The sequence below is a fragment of the Choloepus didactylus genome, chromosome 1 (genome assembly GCF_015220235.1).
Source record: "Choloepus didactylus isolate mChoDid1 chromosome 1, mChoDid1.pri, whole genome shotgun sequence".
In the NCBI taxonomy this organism is placed as follows: domain Eukaryota; kingdom Metazoa; phylum Chordata; class Mammalia; order Pilosa; family Megalonychidae; genus Choloepus; species Choloepus didactylus.
In genome coordinates this window covers 88,963,719-88,981,727 of record NC_051307.1, presented here as the reverse complement: position 1 = coordinate 88,981,727, position 18,009 = coordinate 88,963,719, and the positions used below count along the sequence as shown (strand labels likewise).

Sequence of the window (18,009 nt, the reverse complement as noted above, 5' to 3'; positions counted from 1 at the left end):
AGGGATATATCCAAAGGGCACAGAGGCTAGTTTGAAGGGGATTCCTCTAGTCAAATCTGGTACAATTTGAGGGAAAAAATATTGATAGTCATAGATTATAACCCACTGAGAAATAGGAATCTGTGAGACCATAATAAAAGAAAGGAAGGATTTTAAATTCGGAATGGGATAATTGCATAGTGTCAAAGTAACTTCCTACAAAATACTATTACAAAGGGGAGAAGAATACTTTTACAGCTGTTAAGGCAGGCAGACCTTGTTTAAAACTAGTTCTCAAAGTTAACATCACCAGTACTAGGACAAATGGGAACCATGCACCACTTCTGTGATATTCTAATCTAATCACGAGGAAACATCGAAGAAACCCAAACTGAGGGATATTCTCCAAAATATCCTGCCTATTATCTTTAAAATTGTCAAGGTCATGAAAGTCAAGGAAAGACTTAGGGACTGTTCTGGCTTAAAAAGTGATCAAAGAGACCTGGCACCTAAATGGAACACATGGCTTTGAACTGGATATTTTTGCAATGAAAGACATTATTGGGACAACTGGGGAAACTTGAATGGCATGAGGATTAGATGGTAACAATGCATCAATATTAATTTCCTGATTTTGATGGTTGTATTTTAGTTATGTATGAGAATATTGTTGTTGTAGGAAATGCATGCCAAAGGATTTGTTGGTGATGGAACATCATTGTGGGTAATTTATTTTCACACGTCCAGGGGAAATTTTTTTTTTTTTGGCAATCTTTTCTGTAACTTTGAGGTTGTTTCAAAATAAAAACCTAGCTTTTAGAATACCTGATTTAATTTTAAAACATGAAGGTGTAGAAGAATGTTGGGTTCTCGGTAGCCTGTGGCCTTGTGGAACAAGGAGATTGGTTCACTGATAGCCCATGATTTATCCTGACTGTGGTGGAGGTGATGCTAAAGGGTCAGTTGCTGGTTTAGTTTCCTTGGCTGCTCAAGCAAATACCATGTCATGGGTTGGCTTAAACAATGGGAATTTATTAGCTCATGGTTTTGAGTCTAAAAGAAAATCCAAATCATGGCATCATAAAGGTGATGCTTTCACCCTGAAGACCGTGACCTTCTGGGGCTACTGCTGGCCATCCTGAGTCCTGAGCTTGCTACATGGCAAGGCACCTGGCAGCTTCCTCTGGCCCATCCCTTCTCTTCCAGTTTGCATTGATGTTCAGCTTCTGGCTGCTCCCTCTGGTTTTCTCTTTGTCCGTCTGAATTTCATTCTGCTTATAAAGGACCCCAGTAATAGGATTAATACCTTTCCTGACTGAGGTAGGCTGCGCCTTAACGGAAGTCACCTCGTCAAAAGGTCCTACTTACAATGGGTTGATACTCACAGGAATGGATTATGTTTAAGAACATGTTTTTTTTCTGGGGTATGTACAGCTCCAAACTTTCACAGTTGCATTAGGCCTCACTGATATTTATAAAATTCCCAAATGACATCAATTTGTATGGAATTTCTACTCTACAGCAGTAGCACTGATTTTTTTTTTTTAATCTTCATTTTATTGAGATATATTCACATACCACGCAGTCATACAAAACAAATCGTACTTTTGATTGTTTATAGTACCATTACATAGTGGTACATTCATCACCCAAATCAATCCCTGACACCTTCATTAGCACACACACAAAAACAACAAGAATAATAATTAGAGTGAAAAAGAGCAATTGAAGTAAAAAAGAACACTGGGTACCTTTGTCTGTTTGTTTCCTTCCCCTATTTTTCTACTCATCCATCCATAAACTAGACAAAGTGGAGTGTGGTCCTTATGGCTTTCCCAATCCCATTGTCACCCCTCATAAGCTACATTTTTATACAACTGTCTTCGAGATTCATGGGTTCTGGGTTGTAGTTTGATAGTTTCAGGTATCCACCACCAGCTACCCCAATTCTGTAGAACCTAAAAAGGGTTGTCTAAAGTGTGCGTAAGAGTGCCCACCAGAGTGACCTCTCGGCTCGTTTTGGAATCTCTCTGCCACTGAAGCTTATTTCATTTCCTTTCACATCCCCCTTTTGGTCAAGAAGATGTTCTCTGTCCCACGATGCCAGGTAGTAGCACTGATTTTGAGAAAGAAAAGGTAATTCCTGTTTAATAAAATACAACAGCAATACTCGGAGAAATAAATTTATTTGAAAAGCAATGCTTGTTTTTTGCTGGTTCTATTTATTAACAGGGATCATTAATCCATAGCCAGTGGAAGGAATCAGACTACTTTTGGATTATGCTGCTAAAAAGCCGACAGCTCGTCATTCTTGGTTTTGCCAGTCTGGTAACCGACAAGTTTCAAAGGCTCATTGTACACAGGAAGACTTTTGAATACTTTCACGTGAACATACTGATTATTGGAAGTTCGTATCTGAAAGATTAAAAAGAGAGAGAGAGTGAAAAAGAGAGAGATACTCATTCACAGGGGTCTACATCAAGTGAAAGCTCTCCAGGCCTGTAAAGACTGCAATAAGCTCTTCTTGGTTTCTTAAACAGCATTCCTGGACAAGCATTCTTAGACCCTTAGTTTCCATGAACTCACTACCTTAATTTTATGAGAGAAAGGACAGGCTAGAGGCACAAGAGGTATGGATTCAGGGTTTATTTTATTTTATTATAATCTGAGAACAAATGGAAGTCCAGACTTGCCTTTTATTTTTAAAGATGCACAGAGCAAGGAAACAAATGACAGTCTATATGTTTGTTGATTCTGTTTTCTGACTCCTAAATTAGGACTCATAGTTTGACAAGGGGATGAAAATCAGAATTGTCCCAGAAAATGTGGGATGTGCATTTCCCACACCTGTATCGGCAGCTCCTTTATAAATGCCCAGAGGCAGGACTGAGTGCGGCACTGTGGCCATCAGCCACCTGCTAAAGGGGAAAGGTCTAGCCGGGAAGACTGGTAAAAAGGTTGAAATGATAGTTTGGGGATAAATCTGGGACATGAAATAACATGGTAACCATTTCCACTTTGGATCTTGGTTGAGGCAATAAAAGTTTTGTCTGATAATACTATTTGCTTTGCTCTGAAGTGCCTTCCTATGCTAATTTTAACAAGCATTGAGTATGAGCCAGGGGCTACAATGAGCATTTTATATGTATTAGTATATATACTTCTCATTATAGGTTTGAAGAAAGGTGGAACAATGGCAGTTTTACAGCTGAAGAAGCTGAACAAAAGTGACTAAGCAATTTTCCCTAAATCTTTCATAAGCGGCAGAGTCAGATTCAAACCCAGATCTGTTAAACTCCAACATCCATCCATGTTCTTCTCATTTGACAATGTAACCTTTTAAAAGCACTTATTTTGTGCTCTGAACAGGGCATCAGCCTTTGCATATACAATTAGAGCAGCGCAGCCAGTGAAGCATCAGACGACCTGGGTTCAAATCCTGACTCTGCTCTTACAGTTGTGTAACCTTGTTGGTTACTCCACCTCCCCGGGACTCAGCTTTCTCATCAGTAACACAAGGAGAATGATAATATCGATCTCCTAGATTTGCCATGAGGAGTAAAGGGGACGATACATGCGCAGCAGACAGAACAGTGAGCGGCGCATTGTAAGTGTTTAGCACATTTCTAGCTCATTTAATCCCCATTACCCACATTGTGTAAGCTCGGGGAAGATGTGTAGCTGCAGTCACACAGGTTTTGATTAGTAGAGTAAGTAGAACAACTGCAGTCCTTCCATTCTACCACCTGCCTCTTGATAGTTCTGGAGGCAGAAGAGGGAAGGTCACATCACTGGCGAGACCTTGATTCTGGGGAGTGGCCCCGAGCATGGGGATCAGCAGCTAGACCGCCAGGAAGTAAGGAGGGCGGCTGGGGGGAAACTGGGGTCAGTTGCTATAACCCAGGAGGGTTATAGCAGCAGGAAAGAGACGGGTGGGGAACTGGGGAATGGGGAGATGAGGCTGTGGTTAAGAGAGGGCAATGAGGTCTAGGGAGGAAGATTTCAAGATAGTTTTCTGATGAGCTTTTTAAGAAATGTGTGAGAGTTGGTTAACATGTGAAACATCCTTATATACTTGGACTAATCCCCAAATTATTAAAATAATGATCTCAATTTTGATGGAATTTTGATAGACTATTTCTTTGAACATCATTAATTTTTTTTTAAATTAGAGAAATTGTAGGTTTACAGAAAGAACAAGGTCATTTTTAATGGAAAACTTTCTTTTCCAGGTATGAAAAGAGTAGGTCGAGAAAGGGGAAATGGTGCCATGCTTTTCTGAGGCTACAACAGGATCTCTCTCAGGCATCTCCCCGAGCCTAGTGTATACTTGGAGCTCAAATTAGATAGGGCTGGGTTGACCCATGTACATTACCCCGTATTGTAACATTCTTATGCTGATCTGGCAAGCTCTACTTTTTTTTTTCCTGAAAATAATTTAAAAAATATATTTACTTAAATCAGTAGTTAATTGTCAAAAAGAAATGTCAGACAATGCTGTGGTCAAATTGTTAAGTAAAGATTCAATGTCTGTTATGATTTTTAAAATCATAATTCCCAGTTTCTCAATATAAAAGGATGAACAGGACTCCCAAATATCCCTGGCTGACTTGTTGTGTGGGTTCCTTCCCAATAACTTCACAAATATTGACTTCAGTTAGTACTGGATAGGTGTGCATCATTTAAATTTTTGGTATCACTATAAAATTAATTTTATCCATATTTAAAATACTTAACTGCTTTAAAATATGCAGAGTACCACAAATTGGATCTACTTACTTTGAGTTGCAAAAATAATTACTTAAATTCTATTAATCAAAATGCATATGTAAAGGGCAAGAGAGGTATAAAATATCTTCCCAGCTAATGATTCAAGTCGTTCCTTAAATCCATTTAATTTAGACACAAAGAAACACAAAGCTTTGAGGTAGAATAAGCTTAAGATATCATCTGGAATAGCCCCATGCTGTGAGAAAGCTGAAATAGTATTTTCTTGCCTTACATATAAGGCAGCTGTGGTCACAGACCAAACTGTTATGCTCTAAACTGTTATGAAATCTTTTTCTATACAATTTCTGGAATATATAAGAAAGCTTTCTAACTTCCATTATCTGCTAAATTTGAGAGTCTACCACTTGGGAGGAATCAACTAAACATCCAGATTTAGTACAACCAGAAGGAACAAATTACATGGCAGTGGAAACAGGGTACACTACATAAAACAAGGAATACAATATATTTTAGTGTCAAAGTGGATGTTGAACTCTAACCTTGATGTAAAAATTTGTCCCAGCAACCACTTGGCTTTTATATTCTTCAGCTTCAAATTCATTGTAAGTCTCATTCGTTTGTGCTTCAAGCTGTGGCTTTATCTTAAGAAAAGAGAAAACAAATCATCAAAATTCCACGAGACTGTTTATGTGATTCACAAATGTGGGAACTTCATATTCCTAAGAAATCCTCAAAGATGGTAATGAGAACCGTGAGTTAATTTCAATATTTCAATAGAAAAGAAATCACCTCTCTTTAATAAAGTTGCATGGGTTAACTAAAATATCAAATTTTGTTGCTTTAGACTGAATTTACATCAACCCAGTATAGTAATGCAATATGATAATGCTTTGGTTAATTTCTAGTAGTTATATATGTCTTTGATTAACAAATTACACAAAAGTGATAATTATTACTTTAAAAACTTTATTTTGAAGTAACTTCAGAATTAAAACAATTTGCAAAAATAGTATACTGAATTTCTTTATATTGTTCACACAGCTTTCCTTAATGTTAACCTTTTAGGTAATCATAGTACAATCATTGAAACCAGAAAATTAATATGGTCTGATACTAGTAAGTAAACTACAGAATTTATTTGAATTTTGCCAATTTGTCCCAAAAAATGTCTCTTTTCTGGTCCCGGATCCAATTCAGGATCCTGCATTGCATTTAGTTTTCAGGTCTCCCTAGTCTCCTCCAATCTGGGTCAATTCTTCAGTCTTCCCTTGTCATTTATGACCTTGACACTTCTGAAGACTACTGTTCAGTTAATTTGCTCGACGTCCCTCAATTTGGTTTTGTCTGATCTTTTCTCATGATTAGATTGAGGTTATACATTTTTGGTTAAAAATACCACAAAAGTGAGGTTGTGTTCTTAGTGTGGTCTATCAGGAGCTACATGTTTCTTTGCTGGTGATGTTAATATCATGTCTGCTGGGTTTCTCCAATGTTAACTAAACTATTTTTTCTCCTTGTAATTAATAAGCATTTTGTGGGGAGATATTTTGAGACTATGTGACTATCTTGTCTTACCATTATTTCATCCACTAATTTTAGCATGCATTGATGATTCTTGCCTACAACAGTTATTACAGTGGTCTATTACAGTGGTCTATTACCAACTGGTGATTTTCTGTTTCCATCATTCATATTAATTGAGATTCTACTGTAATGAAGAGCTGTCCTTTCTCCCCTATTTATTTATTCATTCAATTATTTGTTTTTTAATAGTATGACTCATGGATATTTCTTTTGTTCTATGGGTTATAATCCATTGCTATTTATGTTATTGCTCAAATTGTCCTAGATTTGGCCATGTGGAGCTCCTTCATGCTGGCTTTTGTGTCATTTTAACAAACTTTCATCACTTTTTGAGTATTTTTTTATTTTCTGACATGACAGTATGTTCCAGGTTCATCATGTATTTTCCCTGCTTCAGCCCTGGAATCAACCATTTCTCCAAGGAGCCCTGGTTCCTTTTGTTGGTGAATTATATTGAGATCCCAAGATTTGGGAGCTGAAATGCTCACTGTTACTCAGTGTCATTGCTTCTAGGTCCTTTCAGTGTAAAGAGCTAAAAAATATATGCATGCAAATTAAACACCCCTCTCTCTCTCTCTCTTTCTCTCTCTCTCTTCCTCTCCCGCCCCTCCCCTTTCCTTATTTGTATCTCCCTTCTCCAGAAGGGAGAGGCCTGGCTCTCATTATTCACAATGTATTTACTTATTTTTAAAAATTTAATCCTAGTATACACATAAAATAGTTTCAGAATTGCTAATCTCTACTCCCATGAAAAACAAATTTCTTAACCAAAGCACAATATTTGGGAGTAGTTCTTTTGTCTTTAACCCTGTTTTAAGCGGTCAGGATACTGTGTTTCAAAATTTGTTAGGTTAACTTTCTTTCCCACCTCCTTTAGCATGGTAATATTATTAACTTGTAGTACATTTCATTTGTTACGGTTCATTTGTTACAGCTTGTACTCCATTTTGGTTTCCCCACTTTCTGGTTTATTCTAATCATTTATTTATTTATTGGGTGTATGAAACATGCCATGGTTCTACAAGTCAGCCCTACACAAGGGTATACTCAGAGAAGTGTCATGCCTCCCTCATCCTTCTACCCTATTTCACTCATCCCTTGTAGGAAACCAATTTCATTGGTTGCTAGTTTAGCTTTTCTAAGTTTCTTTTCACACAAATAAGCAGATAATGCATATTTTCTTATCTTCTTTCTGACACAAAAGGTAGCATACAATAGGTACTCTTTTATACTTTGCTTTTTTCACTTAACAATATATCCTGGAAATTAGTCCACATCAGTTCATAAAGATCTTTCTCATGCTTTTGTACAGTTGCATAATACTCCATGATATAGCTGTACCATAGCTTATTCAACCAGTATCCTATATATGGACATTTAGGTTGTTTCCAATATTTGCAATTACAAACCATGCCATAATGAATAACCTTATGTATATGTATTTTTGTATTGTTGGAAGTATACTCAGAGTATATTCCTAGAAGTGGGGTTGCTGTGTCCAAATTCCAGTTCACATGTAGTTTTGTTAGATATTGCCAGGTTCCCCTTCAGAAAGGTTACACCAGTTTGCATTCCAATCTGGAATGTATGTGAGTGGTCCCTTCCTCAATGTGTAAAGCACTTCACTTCAACCTCTGCTTTGTTGTCACAGCTCCCCTTTGATTCTGTCCCTCTTGCTTTCCTTTTATAAGGACCTTTGTGATTACACTGGGTTCACTTAGATAATCCAGGATAATTTTCTCTCATGACCCTTAATTTATTCACACTTGCAAAGTCTCTTTGCTATGTAGGGTAACATATGCACAGGTTCCAGGGATTAGAATGTGTATACCTTTGGGAGGCCATAATTCAGTCAACACAGGGGCATATAAGTCTGGATGCCAGCATTCCTGAAACTAGTGTGACAGGGAGCTACAGAGTCTCAAATGCTATATGGACATGCCTCATTTCTTGCACTCTGCTTTATTGCATTTTTTACAAGTGAAGGTTTGCATCAAGTAAGTCTATCAGTACCATTTTTCTAACAGCCTGTGCTCACTTTGTGTCTCTGTGTCACATTTTTGTGATTCTCACAATATTTCAAATTTTTAAATTATTAATATATCTGTTATGGTGATATGATCTTTGATATTATTATTACAATTGTTTTGAGGCACCAAAAATCACATCCATATAAGACAGCAATTTTAATGGATAAATGCTGGATGTTTTCTGACTTTTCCACCGGCTGGCCATTCCCCTGTCTCTCTCCTTCTCCTCAAGACACAGCAATATGGAAATGAGGACAATTAATAATCCTACAATGGCTTCTAAATGTTAAAGTGAAAAGAAGAGTCCCATGTCTCTCACTTTAAATCAAAAGGTAGAAATGATTAAGCTTGGTGAGGAAGGTATGTTGAAAGCCGAGATGGGTAGAAAGCTAGTCCTCTTGAGCCAAACACTTAGCCAAGTTGTGAATGCAAGGGAAAAGTAAAAGGAATTTAAAAGTGCTACTGCAGTGAACACATGAATGATACGAAGGTGAAAGAGTCTTATTGCTGATATGGAGAAAGTTTTAGTGGTCTGGATAGAAGATCAAACCAGCCACAGCATTCCCTTAAAACTAAAGCCTAATTCAGAGCAAGACTCAAACTCTCTTCAATTCTATGAAGGCTAAAAGAGGTGAGGAAGCTGCAGAAGAAAAGTTTGACACTAGCAGAGGTTTAAGGATCTCCAAAACATAAAAGTGCAAGGTGAAGCACCAAGTGCTGATTCACAAGCTGCTACAGTTATCTAGCAGATCTAGCTAAGATAATTGATGAAGATGGCTACGCTAACAACAGATTTTCAATGTAGATGAAACAGCCTACTATTGGAAGAAAATGCCATCTAGGACTTTCATAGCTGGAGAGAAGAAGTCAATGCCTGACCTCAAAGCTTCAAAGGACAGGCTGACTCTCTTGTCAGGGCGTAATGCAGCTGGTGACTTTATGCTGAAGCCAATGCATATCCTAGGGCCCTTAAGAATTACACTAAATCTACTTTGCCTGTGTTCTATAAATGGAAAAACAAAATCTGGATGACAGCACATATGTTTACAACATGGCTTCCTAAACATTTTAAGTCCATTGTTGAGACCTACTGCTCAGAAAAAAAAAGGTTCCTTTCAAAATATTACTGCTCATTGACAACATACCTACTCATCCAAGAGCTCTGATGGAGATGTACAATGAGATTAATGTTTTCATGCCTGCTAACAAAACATCCTTTCTGTAGCCCAAGGATCAAGGAAGAATTTCAACTTTCAAGTCTCATTATTTAAGAAATATGTTTTGTAAGGCTGTACCTGCCATACATACTGATTCCTCTGCTGGATCTGGGCAAAGTCATTTGAAAACCTTCTGGAAAGGATTCACTATTTAGATGTGATTAAGGACATTCATGATTCATGGAAGGAGGTCAAAATATCAAAATTAACTGGAGTTTAGAAGAAGCTGATTTCAACCCTCATGGATGACTTTGAGGGTTCAAGAATTCAGTGGAGGAAGTAACTTCAGACATAATGGAAATAGCAAGAAAACTAGAATTACAAGTGGAGCCTGAAGATGTGACTGAATTGCTGCAATTTCATGGTAAAACTTGAATGGATGAGGAGTTGCTTCTTATGGATGAGAAAAGAAAGTGGTTTCTTGGATGGAATCTACTCCTGGCGAAGATGCTTTGAACATTGTCGAAAAGACACCAAAGGATTTAGTTTACTACATAAACTGAATTGGTAAAGAGGTGTCAAGGTTTGAGAGGATTGACTCCAATTTTTAAAGAAGTTCTACTGTGCGTAAAATGCTATCAAACAGTATCACATGCTACAGAGAACTCTTTCATGAAAGGAAGAGTCAATCAATGCAGCAAACTTCATTATTGTCTTATTTTAAGAAATTGACACAGCCACCCCAACCTTCAGTAACCACCACCTTGATGAGTCAGTTTTCATTGTTCAGCTGTTTTCCATCTTCCAAAACTTTATTCACATCTTTGAGATGGTGTTTGCTTAGTTTCTGTTCTCTTTATATTTGCAAGTTTGTTCCTTTTTTTCAATCCTCTGTTTTCATTTAGAGGGAGAAGGAAATAAATGTGTGTGTTGTATACCTTCATTATTGGTACATTGCTTTCCTGTCTTTCCACTAAAGCATTTTATGTGAAAATACAGCTGTAATTGGGTCTCCAGTGCATCTATGGTTCTCTGGAGGCCAGTGGACAGATGTTATGAATCCTGTCCTATTGGTTCCCAGCTTAAGTACCAGGTACTGCTTTCAAAAGAGTTGGACATTTGCAAATTCTTTGAGTTCCCAGACCACTTTTGAGGGCCAAATATTTCGTTTCTTCTGTAAACTTCAGAATTGATGGGAAGAATGTGGATGCTTTCTTGAGAAGGAAAAGCAAAGCCCCAAAGTGAGAAAGGAAGAAGAAAAAGAGTGAGAGAGAACAGAGAAGTGGAGAGGTGGGGACAAGAGAGAGAGGATAGTTGCTGTCTTATTGCCCCTCCATCCTAATTCCTTTGAGCTACCAAAGGAGGGGTGGCCAACAGTATGTACTGGGCAAGTCAGGAGCCAAGTTGAGAAAGACTGATCTCTAACCTCAAAATGATCTATTTAAACCTCATTTTACACATGAGGAAACTGAAGTTGTGAGAAGAACATGACTACTTAAGATTGAAAAATTATTAATTATAGTTATCTTAAAGTCCCTGTCTGATATCTCATGTATCTGATTTATCATTGCAATTCTATGTGCTTTCTTTGGTGACTTTTTTTTTTTTTTTTTTTTTTTAGCATGTATCATAAGTTTTCAGTTCTACCTGTCCTAGAAATAGATCCAAATCTGGAACATTTCCATTGTATCCATGCAGTTCACAGGTCCAGAATTTTCCATGAGATGGTTGGTTTTAAACACCCATGGTTTGTTTTCTTAAGTGCACAGGCACTTCTCAGACTGTGTGCCCTGATTTCTGGTTCCCTGTACTTATAATCTGTAGCCTCACTCCCTATTTCCAGGAAAACAGTTTTGTATTTTTCTAATGTTGTATTCTGTAGACATAGGGTGATGAGATTTACATGAGGGACTAGAGAAAGGGGAAGAGTTGGAAGGATCTTGTCAGTGAAACCTTGAATTTTGGAAAGTAGCTTGGTGCTAAAAGACCCTCCAGGATTGACATTAGGATGAGGAAGAACAGTAACAGAGGATGAAGGACAGCTGGGAATGGTGGTTGGGGGCCTGCTGGTAAACAGACCTCAAACTGAGCACAGTTGGCATTCACCGTCCTCAGCCTGTCGTGCATGTTGGTGGCTGTGGTTCAGGACGTTACAGTGTGGTTTGTTGCTCTGTCCTCAGCCAGGGGCAGGAGGCTACCAGGAAGGAGCAACTTGTAAAATACATTTATCCAGAAGTGCTCAAGCTCTCTGCACTGCTACATAGTATGAGTCTTGGGGAGTTGTTAGTTCTCTGGTACTGGAGGATTCCAGCCATGCTGCACCCAACACCCGGATGTTTTTCCTAATCTATAATCTTTTTGCAGAAACATTTGGGCTATCTGTAATTTAGGAGATAATGGTGGTAACAAGGAGAGGCCATATTTTGGGAATTCTACAGAGTAAGGAAGGAGAGTTTGGGCTGTAGTGGGAAAGGGCAGTTGGGCTGGTGAGAGGTGACTTGTGGACATTTGTTGTCTCATTATGTGTTGAGAGAGGGGAAGTACGGGGCAAGGCACCAGGAAGGTGGGGAACGATGGCACTTGGCATGTGGGAGGAAGGGCTGGCTGAAAAAAGGAGGATAGATATCTAAAACTGCAAGGAAGAAGGAGACTGAGCAGAAGATAAGGTAAACTGGGTATTCTCTCAGCAGATAACTTAAGAAAAGTAGGAACTGAGACACCCTGCTGGAAGGGCCACTGGAGATAGGATTGAAAAACTGAGAGAGATGGTACAGATACAGCTCTGTGGAGTTTCTAGAAAAGAACCCACGGGACATGACTGAAAGGATTTTTGGTAGCTGTAGGGTCTTGTTGCAGTTGTTTGGCATGAATTCCTAGAATTGTAATGGGCAATTTTCTGTTGTCCTGCATCTTCCTTGAGCAAAGTTCTGTGACTCAGTTGAGGAGAAAGCAGTGGTATGGGAGGGATCTCTAATTGAGGACTGGAATACCAGCGGCTTACAGGGTCATGGAAATTAGGGTGGAGAAGTATAAAACCACCCATTGTGGGGCCAGGCTGGATGCTGATGGAGTGGGCTTAGGCATGCTCTAATGAAGATGGGAGGGAGTGCCTGGGGGGTTTCTGGTGTGGTTGAATGGCAGGTCCTTTGGGTGTGGAGAGGTGATTGATGGGGAGGCAGTGGTTAGATAGCACCAGGGTGTGCCTATGATGGTATGCAGATGAGGTTTTATGTGATGTCCTGGCAGACAAAAAATCATAGTCTGTGTGTGTTGCCAGGAATGCTACTCAACAGTCTGGTTTATGACTCAGGTGTGTGTTTGTGTGTGTATGGGTATGGATGTATATATATGTGTGTGAGAATTAAAGTGATTAGAAATAAAGTGTATTAGAAATAAAGTGAAAACCTTTATTTCTAAAAGTAATTATTAAAATATTTCCTTCTGGAACATACATACTCAGAATTCTCATCCAATGGTTATTTACATCTGATATAAGATAATGGATTAACAATAATGATCCAGAGAATTTTGCTGTTAGGGCCTTTCACTTGGCTCTTATTTACATATATTATGGCTTTTCATGGATAGGGCCTTGTATGGCTGTTTGTTTCTTTGTGAATATGTCATACATCTAAACTATTTTGTAAATTTCCCTGAGGGCAGGGACCCTCTTTATATCTCCCCTTCCACCATGCCCCGGAGTAATTCGCAATTTACACAGTTCTGTATACATAATCAATGTTTTTTGAATGAAAAGACCATGGTTGTTTTCCTTCATGATGACTTGTCTCCCAAATTAGGAGAATATAGAAGAAGGGTATAGCAATGACCCTCAACTAACATGCAGAATGTTGGAAGAAGGGTTTTTTTCCCCAAGTGTACTCTGGACGCAGTTACCTTTAGCCTCCTTTAGTACATGATACCACAATTACCCATTTGGTCTCTATTATCTTCAGAAGGGGGAAACCCTTTGTTTCTGCCTTCAAAAATGTTCAAGTCTTCCCAAACCAAAACCTTTGTTTTCCTGCTCTTTCTGACCTCATCCAACATCCCTCCTTCATTTTGATGTCCTTGAACATGAAGTCATCATTTGTCTTCGATGCTTTCCCTCTCTATGCTGTGTGACAACTGCTTCCTTCCTTCTGACCCTCTTTCCATAACAGGGTTCTTCTTTCAGTTGGAATTCTATTAAGAAGCACTCTGATAAGGACAGAGAAAACTGGTAAACTTTGGTTCCTCCAATAATACTTGCATTTTAATAGGTGACTTAAAAAAATAGAAATGTGCTTAAAATCAAAGGAATACAGCTACAAGGTAAATGACAGTTAGTGGAGGTCTTCCCTGGGACCCCTCAAACCATACCAGGTATGTGATTACTAACATTTATCCATTTGTCCAGTCCTAAGTGGTGACCTAACTAATTCTGTAAACTTGGAGTTGTTGATTCAATCTCTTCACCTATTAAGTAGATATAATAACACCTGCCCCTTGGGGATATTTGTAGGGGAATCAGGAGTATAATTGATGTAAAAGTGTTTATTAAAGAGTTTACTGACAATTCCTCTACCTTCCAGCTCTTAATTGAAAATTGTCCCCTAAGGCTTTCTCCTGTGACAGAGAAAAAATAAATGATCGTTGGGAGTTTAATACCTGAGAAGCTCAACTGTCTCGCATTCACCTGAAAGTAAGGGGCTTGACAAGACAATCTCTAATGCCCTTCCTGTCCCCAAATCTATAATTATGAAAAATTACCTAATTGTTTTATAGTACATCCCATATCTCAACTTTCCTAACTAGACTGTAAACTTCTTGAGGGCAGGGACCAGAGCTCACAGTGATTAGGTATCTTCTATAACATTTAGCACAATGCTGGACACCTAAGGGATATTTCAGAAATGTACTTACAATGAAATGATGCCTTGATATTAATTTTTCATATTAATTTAAATGTGAGGCAGACTACTTGGCCAGAGGTCACAAGTTTACCATGCAATATCCCACTGGTGTGTTCCCCTTACCCCACAAAGCTTCTCCATGTTCCCACCACTGTATGGTGGAAAGAGCAGGAAGCTGAAAATTTGGAGATAGGCTAGCTCTTAACCAGGTGACTGTTAGCTTTTTTGAATCTTGGTCTCATCAACTGAAAGTGGACATAATGCCTTCCCTGCCAACCCCAGGAATTAAGAAGATCAAGTAAAAGGTTGAATGGATGACAAGGTTTTTAAAGCTGCCAAGCTTCTCTCTGGCATGAGGTAGTCATTATTAATACTTATCTCTCATTTGATCTCTCTAACAGAATTGGAACCTAAGGTCAGCAGCAAGAAACAAACTTTCAAATTAATTTTGTAATTCAAAATGTGGCTCCCAGATAGGCATTATTACAATTCAAGGCCTTCTGGTAGCTTCTTATTTTAAAGAATATGTATTTTTGCTAACTATGTGATAAGCTTTTAAAACAATCATTAAAACTTTCTGCAACTTTGACACTTCAAACCCCAATTGTACCACACCCCACTAAAGCTGTGGTCCCTGGAAAGTCTCAGGGATTTTCCAGGATCAGGGCTCATTCCAGGCACAACTCTGAAGTTAACATTTGTAATGCCTCACCTCTGTATATTTCTTTTTCATTTTCAAGTCATTTTTATGCACTTTGTCTCATTTAATTCTTATAGTACTGAGATTGGCAGGACAAGAGATATCTTTATTTTACAAACAAAATTAAAACTTTTATTTCAGCACTCTGATTCTGGAAAGCCCCAACCCCTATAGATAGGCCTCTAAGGATATCATGTATCAGGTCCTAGAGGCATATGAGGTTGATAGACAGCAGCATCAGCCTCCCCTGGGAACCTGTTAGAAATGCAGTCTCCCAGGCCGCACCCCAGACTGCGCTGAATCTGAATCTGCATTTTAACAAGACCCTGGGTGATTCATGCACCTGTTCAAGTTTGTGAAAACTCACCCGATACAAGGAGTCAAATGAAGATATTAGTGACTTAATATTAACTTCTCCAAGAAAAAAAGCTCCAAGATACATATATATACACACACACTCTGGAAAGGGAAATATTTAGCCCCAAAGAATTCTAAGCATCTGACCCGGTAGAGCTTTGCAGTGCCCATCAGCTCAGAGGATCCCATCTCTTCCACTCACACAACATGTTGATTTTGTTTGCCAAACAGTGTCATGGAATGAAGTTTCAGAGAGCAAAAAACAAGAAGGAATGAAACAAGAAAACAAGGTTCCAAATTATAAACCTAAAAGAGTATTTATATGCATTTTCCTTTCACAGAATAGGCAATACAATAAATTTTTATTATGTAAGTGATAGCTAATCAAATAATCTTAGACAAATGTGTCAACTCACATTGAGTTCTATTTTTACCATAATTAATTTTGGAATCTCCATAGACTATGCCACTTCTCTACTTAGATTAAAACACTGCCTAGTTAGACAAATTTGTAGAAAATTTTAAGTGGATCACCTTTACAATATTGTTCTGCATTTAAACCATTTAAAAACTCCCTCCAGTGCAGTGAATTCTAGTTCATAAAATTGTTAACCACTGTAGACTTTAATTACATGTTAGCTCCACCTAGGAGATTACAAAAGTTTCACCAGAAACTGAATTAGTAATCCTAGAACCATACATTGTAAGAGTTGGAAGAGTTTTAGAGATGCTTCAATACAAATTCCTCTTTTGCAAACAGGGAAACCAAGGTTCGCAAAAGGGATGTGACTTTCTTACAGTCGCTCTGACAAGATTGGTTTCATCTGAAAAGCTCAGAATTACATTTTTAATTTTAAGGAAGCCTGCACAGCACCACACATTTCCCAATATTCTGGTTTTCATGTTCACCCACACTCTTACCTTGAGTCCAACCCAGGAAACCCAGACTTTGGATCAAACCTTTTCATGTGATGCATCAACTCACCTCATCAGCAATCTTCTGGATTTCTGGAGTGGCAGGTCTAGCTTCGGTTAAGCCTCCAGGCATCATTTTGGCTAATTGCCTCTGTGCACAGCAGGATGCTGGAACCAAGTGATCAAGGAGGCGTGGAGACTCTGGTTTTTAAAGAGGCTGTTCACAAGCTCCGCCTATAGAATGCTTTATGCTCCTCAAAGAGCAAAAAGGCACAGCAAAAACCAGTATGTCCTGAAGCAATTTTTCCTGCTTCCCCAACAATATGTGGTAATAGGGATTTAGGGAGCTAGGGGTGGGGATGAACAAGTAAGTGTGAACACACAGTTCTACTGTAACAAGAATAAAACATCCCTGCCTTCTCTTTGATAATGGTTCCATCCTGTTGCTGAAATCTGAAGTTACTACCAGAATTTCCAAATGTGTTCAAATGTCTTACACAAAATTTTACTTTTTTAAGGAATACTTAATAGTAGCATCAAGGCTGATTGTTAGAATTTACTTCACTTTACATAGAAAATAAAAGAATCTCTCTGGAAGCCCTGGCTGCATATTTGCAGTTTATTTTTATTTACATTTCTAGAAACTTTCAAGAAAATACATAAAAATGCAAAGAATAAAATAACAAGCATGTATATTCCCACCATCCAGAATTAAAACTATTAACATTTTGTCATATTTGCTTCCCATTTTTTTTGGTAGTTGTCTTAAAGAAATAAAATACTATAATTATAGCTGACTGACAGGGGAAGAGCCTCAAACAAGGAAGTGCAGAAAAGCAAAGCAAAACATTTAATATCTTGATGTCAATTATTTAATTAATCAAATATGCAACTAATAAAATACGCATTTATTTTTAAAGTACCTTTAAGATTGTTCTTTTGTCTGTCATTCTTCGAGTTAGAATTATTCAGGATATCTTTGTAGAGCTGTACATCCTTAAAAGTCGTGTAATTCTTGTCTGTGAGCTGATCTGCCATAGGAATTATCTTGATGGTAGTTTTCTCTTCTGTGAGCCTGGGTTGTGGGTCCTATGGGGTGCACAGGCCCCAAACCAGGTCTTAATTTACTGCTTTGGCTTAGAGCTCTTGAGCCATGAAAAGCCTGGGAATTTGGGCTTCTCTCCAGCTTTTGGTGTAAATTCTGGACTTCCCTGGTAACTGGGCTTCTTTCCAAGGCCAGGGATGGATGTGTGTGATCCAGGGTGAGCCAGAAGATACAGCATGGCCTCTGGGTCATGAAAGGGCAGTGAATTCCCCCTCCTAACCATAGGCAGAGACCTCAGTTCTCTATATTTAGCCCAACTTTGCCTCCTGACCCCACATGGATATGGAAAGACCAGTTTCTATAGGCTGAAGCTAGCCCCCCACCGCTTTTGCCAGACACCAAGAATCTTCAGCTTCTACTCCTGGGATACTATAGACTTCCTCTCAGTTTCCTATTTTCAAAGTTGATTATTTAAATTTCTAATTAAAAATATATTTTATTTAGCATTCTTATGTGTTTGGGGTAAAGAGGGGGATTTCATAATGTGCTCAAAAACCACCTTGACCATACTTGCCGAGTTCCAAAGGCAGTAACCGGTCTCCAGGCAGGGATCTCG

General features: G+C 38.4%; 1 protein-coding gene across 1 annotated transcript; it reads right to left on the bottom strand.

Annotated features, from left to right (window-relative positions):
- Positions 1–2,152: 2,152 nt before the first annotated feature.
- CSTA (cystatin A) lies at positions 2,153–16,575 on the bottom strand. Its single transcript, XM_037840239.1, has 3 exons — positions 16,419–16,575; positions 5,250–5,351; positions 2,153–2,394 (listed from the first exon to the last, which is right to left on the bottom strand). Exons 1-3 carry the CDS (start codon positions 16,482–16,484, stop codon positions 2,266–2,268), a joined length of 297 nt encoding a protein of 98 aa, XP_037696167.1. The 5' UTR covers positions 16,485–16,575; the 3' UTR covers positions 2,153–2,265.
- Positions 16,576–18,009: the final 1,434 nt, after the last annotated feature.

Excerpts from the sequence above, each read along its gene's own strand:
- CSTA (XM_037840239.1), bottom strand. The coding sequence starts at position 16,484 with ATGATGCCTGGAGGCTTAACCGAAGCTAGACCTGCCACTCCAGAAATC. Across the intron at positions 5,352-16,418 it reads TCCAGAAGATTGCTGATGAG|ATAAAGCCACAGCTTGAAGC; the intron begins GTGAGTTGATGC and ends TCTTTTCTTAAG. Across the intron at positions 2,395-5,249 it reads GGACAAATTTTTACATCAAG|ATACGAACTTCCAATAATCA; the intron begins GTTAGAGTTCAA and ends TTAATCTTTCAG.